Raw genomic sequence first — 6493 nt, forward strand, 5'->3', positions numbered from 1 at the left:
AAAAAAAAAAGAATCTATAGGTCCCAAATGGGGGCACTGATAGCTTAAGCAAGGTCATATTGCTAGGGATAGAGTTGGGATGTCAACTTAAAATCTTGGTTCTTTCACCTCCGCCATTTGGCATACTATCCACCTGAGGGATGCAGTCCCGAATTCCCAGGAAAGCAGGTGTGCACAGTACCTAAGAACACACAGTGGGCAGCCCTTGTGAGGTTTGCTCCAGCAAATACAACTGTGAACATAGATCTTGACAACTGTCTTGGGGCTAACTCCTAAAACTCTGCGAACTCTCCTAAAACAGCCAGTTCCTCCGATTAAGAGGCAAAACACTTGTCCTAAGAGGGCTCCATCTCAGCTACAGAGAGTTCTCTTTGGCCAGAAGGGCACACTCGCAGAATTTGGATTCCTCTGGAAGTGAATTAGTATGTATGTAATCTGTCAGAATGGATCCGAGAAACTCGATTCAGGGTTTCTAAAATGAGGTGGTCGATCTTTTAAGAGTTAATTCTACTACCTTAGAAAGAGAACATTGATTTCTAGGTGGAGGCTATTTTATAAGTAGTCTCCTGAAGTAGACAGAGGAGGTTTTACAATCAGTTCTTAAAGTTAAGCTCTCTGGAACTTTCTTGTGCATACTCAGAAATTCCTATTACAGAAATCATATAAAGGGGTTTCTTTTTTCATTTCTTCCCATAAACTTTGGACAAAAAATACATTAAACATAAACATGCCTTTCTTCCCCATCCACATGTGATCCTTTCTTTCTCCTGTAACATGCTCGACGCCACCGCCAGCCTGGGTCCCGCTGACTCCAACTCAGGGCCGACTCCATGCAGGTCAGAATAAAATGGCTCCATAGGGTTTTCAGGGGCTGGTTTGGGAAGGCTGAATTGCTAGATCTTTTTCTGAGGCAGTGTCTCTGGGTCAACTTGAACCTCCAACCTTTTGGTTTGCAGTCAAAGATGTCAACCATTTGTACCCTCCAAGAACCCCAAAGGAGCACAGACAAGGATGGCTAAATCTAAGTGAATCCCACATGCTTGAAAATCTGTCTGGTACCAAGAATCAACACTGCACTTTATGTACTTAAAAATATTCAGTGAATTGATTGTGTCATCAATATTTTTCCCACTGAGGGACTTCTCTTCTATGATGGAACCAAACCACGATGATTCAAATTTTGGGTCAGCAAAGGGGGCTTCTATTGGATTAGACCACAGAGCACAAGCTATCACTGTATCATCATGCGTGGATCTTTATATGTGGGCTTATATGTTAGGGCGGGTCTGTGCCTTAAAATGATGTCTTGAGTGTTCCCCTAGGCCCTCAGTAACATATTTTTTGTTCTTTTTTCAGCAGTCAGCAACAGAAATATGTTTTTCTGTATTCATTTGAGGACTGTCTCTCATCTATGGGACTCTTTCATCGTGTTGACTTTAGGTTAGGTGTGTATATATATGTAAAAGCTGTTCTGTGCTTTATGGATTATAGATGTTCCTGAAACAATGAATTCCATCCTATTTTGAAAGTGCTTGTATCTGCTTATAAAAAAATAATAATAAAAAATAAAAAGCCTTTCACCAAGTAAGGAATGACTGATTTCTCTGCTCCAGAAACATGCCTGTTCCTACAACTTAAATTGACCACATCTGATACATATAATACTTCTTCTAATATAAGCCAAGCATTCCCTTTTTTCAAAAGGGTACAAATAGGGAATTCTTATTATTATTCCCAAGTTAAAATGGAAAGCAAAAGCCTTGATGGTGTCTTTAAAATAGAATAGCCATCTGTTTGAGTCTCTCCTCCACCACTCAGGAACAGTGACAACAACAGATGCAATGATAACTAATTATCCCCAATGCCAAACCAGGAGCCTCCAGGGGGCAGGGCCGAGGGCCAACCTAGACATACCCTTCATGACAGATATTACCATTGATGAGGCTGAAAGTGGCCACCGAGGGGTTGGTGGTCTTAAAGGAAGTCATACAGGTGGTGCTCCTGGCGGTGCTGTGGGAGCGCGCCAGCAGGCCGGGCCGGCAGCAGAGGAGCTGGGTGTTGAATTGTTTCCGGAAGCTCTTGCTCAGCAGGTAGAGAGCGAAGGGGTTCACGCAGGAGTTGGTGAAGGCCAGGAGGCGGGCACAGATACTGGTGATGAAGTGGAGCATGGAGGTGTCTACCTTAGAGTAGTGGTAGGAGCGGTACAGGTAGATGACGTGGTTGGGAAGCCAACAAAAGGCAAAGAGGGCCACAAACACCAGCACGGTCTTGGCAAGTCGCTTCCGGGATTCAATCTGAGGAGACAGACACACAGGCAGAGACAAGGGTGCAAACAGAGAAAAGGATAGGGCCAGAGAAGGAGGAAAATAAGAGACAAGGGTTCACAAAATGATGGGAGAATCAGGACAACGAGAGAAAGACAACAGAAACAGAAAACAACAACAGCAACACACCAGGCAGACACACAGGAAGTGGAAATGCATGAGAAAGAGTACAGTTAGCATACACCTCCAAGAACAGATCTGTACACAAAGTTGATTACATGCTTGAATGAAATTCTGGTAAGTGCCCCCTTTCCCTCAGGAGAGCCCTAGTGCCCTCGATCAGCCATACAACTGCACGCCTCTCTTTGCGGTTCCCTTTGAAGCTCAAAGACGCAGCCATCTTTGTCCTGCCTTATTGGCCAAACCAAGGTCTAACTCCCTATTAATTAGTTTTCATTTTTAATCCTAAGTCATTTCTGGCCTATATTTTACAGAAAAGTTCTTAAACAACGTGGGCTTGGTTTCTCCTTTTTTTGCTTCTAAGTCCTGCTGCTGCCAGGGGACGGCGTTTCACATTTGAGACCTTACAGAATGATGGGAGCTCTCAAATAAGTGACCTTTCAAGCAGGGAGATGGTTTCATTGAGAATGGCCATGTCCTGCCCAACAATTACGGCAAAAAGAAATCAACTTTACAGAACAAGGCCTCCAACTGAGTTATTTATTTGAGTGGGTTGGGAGGCTTTCTGCCTTCCCATCATAAAGCCCGAGGATCTACATCTGGGCCAGAAGCCAGGAAGAATGGACCAAGAGGAGAGACCCAGCAAGTCTAAGCAGGGAGTTTAGCAGTACCAAAAATAAATGCAAGGGACCAAAATCCCCAAGGAGGAGATTGATCTATTCTTAGCACCCACCTGCTTCTTGACATGGATATTCCCCTCCACAGGCAGGTTGTAAGCACTCTGGATCAGATTTTTGGCAATGAAGTAGTAGTAGACAGAGATGATGGACAGTGGGATGATGTAGAAGACCAGGAAGGAAGCCATGGAGTGGATTTTGGGGTGCAGCTCATTGGAGTGTGGGTATGGGGCACAGCTAATGAAGGTCTGGTTGGTGCTCTCCTCATAGAAGGGATGCAGGTCTGAAAACACAGCTTCTGGGATGGCCAGCAGCATGGAGATGATCCAGATGAAGGCAGCTTTGAGGCAGATCTTCATCAGAGCATGAGAGGCCTGAATATCCATTGGCCGGACAATGGCTTTGTACCTGGGCAAGAAAGAAGTTACATACAGTGTAAGCTGTGTGATATTATTATGGCTTCCAGGTCTAGGACTCGGGCGAGGCAAGAAAAGCACCTACAGTGCACCGAAGAGCCACCATGCGGTTACAACTTCCTGAAAGCTTCTCTTCTCTCTCTTCTCATTGTATATTTAAGGACATGTTACAAAAAGATGAAGTTGGACCAGCATTTTACACCATAAACCAAAAGTAACCCAAAATGTAAGGGACAAAAGCCACAAAATTCTTAGAGGAAAGCAGAGGTAAAAGGTCAAGACTTCAGTTTTTGATAATGGATTCCTAGATACGACTCCAGAAGCCTGAACAACCAAAGACAAATTCAATAAATGGACTTCACCAACAGGAACCATTTTTGTGCATCAAAGGATTTTTTTCAACAAAGGGAAGTAACAACTTGTAAGAAAATAAACCTAATAAAGGTAACATCCAAAATATGAAAAGAACTCTACAACTTAAGAACAAAGAGATAACCCTATTAAAAAACAAACAAACATGAGCAAAGGACTTGACCTGCATAGATATCTCTCTAAAGAAGATGTAATAGTGACCAATAAGCACAGGAAAAGGTGCTTCATGTGACTAGTCATTACCAACTAAAACCAAACCCACTGCTATCAAGTCCTACCTTACAGGGAAGGGTAGAACTGCCCCTTTTGGTTTCTGAGATGGTAACTTTTTATGGGAGTAGAAAGTGTCATCTTTCCCTCGTAAAGTAGCTGGTTGTTTCAAACTAATGACCTTGTGGTTAACAGCCTAACTCATAACCCACTGTACCACCAGGGCTCCCTTTACCCAACATTAGGGAGGTATGAATTAAAACTACAAAACTACCATCTCATACCAAATACATTGCTATGACTCTAACATCAGAAGTTAGGAAGTGTTGGAAGGGATGTAGAGAAATTGAAACCCTCATGAATTGTTAAAGAGAATCTAAAATGGTCCTGCAACTGTTACAGTTGAGTGCTTCTTCAAAATTTTAAATAAAGACCTACCATACAACCCAGTATTTCCACTGCTAGGTATATCCAGAAAAAAAACTTGAAAGCAGGGATTCAAACAGATACTTACATAGTAATGCTCAAGGTGTTATTCACAATAGCTAAAATGTGGTTGTGGTCGTTGATAATTTCATATCAACTTGACATATAAAAGTGTAGGGGTGGAGTGTAGCCTGTCAGTCAAGTCACAGCCTGATGGTACCTCCCTGTGGGTCTGGCCTTCTCATAAGGAGGGTTTTGGTAACCTCCCCATCTTCCTCTCTGTCTTCACCTTCGTGCTAGTTAGCCATTCTGGGACTTGCCAGAGCCCTGTGATGCTTCCACCACCACTGGATCCACAAGACTTTGCACCCACTGGCCTGTGATCTTCCTGCATTTTGCATCATTGCATTATGAACTAGTATCAGACTTATGGACTTGAATTGGACTGGGCTACAATGTTTTCCCAATATACAATTACTTCTTGATATAAACCTCTTTCTTACACATATATGAGTGTCATTGGACTTGTTTCTGTAGTCAACCAGGCCTAACACAGTAGTAAAGTGTATCTTTTTCCATCTTAGTATCTGTGGTTTACATACACTCCACAAATGTTTGATTTACACATGAGCTTCTACAGTGTGGAAGTTGGGACCAGCTAAACATGATAGTTGTTCGCTGTTGAACATACCGTGTTGAAACTGGTTTTGACCTATGATATTTTCTTGTATCATGGACCTTAATTATAGGACACTTATTTCCTGCTTCATGTGTTTTTGTGTCGAGAGACCTCAATTGAATCCATTCTTGGTCATGTCCTGCCTCTTCACTCACTTTCCTCTCCTTGCTAGGAAAAGGGCAGTGAGTTATTAGGTAGTGAATTTGGGGAAAAATAACTGGCATGTGCATGAGCTCTGGCAGACCTGAGGTTGTCCAAGTACCTTTGAAAACTGGAATTGTATATCTGATACAGGAGATCAGAGAGTGTCTGCCGGCTCATCATTGCAGATCTAAGTCATAACTCATAGAAACAATGATTTTTATTGTCATCTGTCTCACTTTTATACCTAGCTCTCTGTACCAAATTCAAATGGGGATGAGTTGGATATTATTTATTGTACACCTCCAAAAGCATGCACTTGATAACAACACTATAACCCTATATCCATGTACCTGGTTTGTGTTTCCATAACAAGTTCGAATTTGCTCCTCCTGAACAATGATCACAAAACCAGAAAACTTTCAAAGGAGTTTCTCTTTTCTTTCGGCATTGTCTCTATTTATTAGTTATTTCAAACCTTTTTATTCCTAGCTTAAATCTTTAATTAAATTATATAAATATCTTCATCTAAACATGTATATGAGTAAAGATATCTCCAATAAATTGAGCAAAGATTGTGATTATGACTTTTATCTGAATCCAGAAGTCATAAATACTTTCAAATCTCTAATTAAAAGTGATTCATCCATCCATGAATCAGAATCCAGAGTTACCTCCTGTTCACTTGGGAGCCTTGTATTCCTCTAAGTCAAAATTAACCATGGGGATTATTGAGGTCTTATTTCAAAATCATGTACAGTATTATAAAATGTAAACACATAGCATAAACACATTTCTTTCACTGTTCTTGCAGAAAAAAATTGAACCTAAATCTAATTAAGTCCCTAGATCTGTGTACCAGTTTGCAGGAAGTGGGAGGATAAAAGAGCCTGTTATGTGGTGCCATGAGGATACAGTCAGAAAAATTCCAAAGCAGAAAATTCTACCAGAATAATGACTCTTTTATTTTCTCCAACAAATGCATGGCACTCAAAAGCAAGGAGAATGATTGCAGATCAACTGAGAGTGGAAGACACAGCAATCAAAGGCATTGTGTAGACCTCTTTTGGATTTTGATTCAAACCAACCAACCATAAAAAAATATTTTTGAAATGATTGTGTGAAATG

General features: G+C 41.4%; 1 protein-coding gene across 1 annotated transcript in view; it reads right to left on the reverse strand.

Moving 5' to 3' along the window:
• Positions 1-1904: 1904 nt before the first annotated feature.
• Positions 1905-6493, reverse strand: part of GRPR (gastrin releasing peptide receptor) — a 45168-nt gene continuing 40579 nt past the window's right edge. The window contains exons 2-3 of the mRNA XM_004709942.2: positions 3178-3529; positions 1905-2294 (exon numbers count right to left, since the gene is read on the reverse strand). Coding sequence (XP_004709999.1) covers positions 1905-2294; positions 3178-3529 — 742 coding nt within the window. The remainder of the gene's footprint in view (positions 2295-3177; positions 3530-6493) is intronic.

The sequence above is a fragment of the Echinops telfairi genome, unplaced genomic scaffold (genome assembly GCF_000313985.2).
Source record: "Echinops telfairi isolate 266 unplaced genomic scaffold, ASM31398v2 ScPeMD7_53;HRSCAF=182, whole genome shotgun sequence".
Lineage (NCBI taxonomy): Eukaryota > Metazoa > Chordata > Mammalia > Afrosoricida > Tenrecidae > Echinops > Echinops telfairi.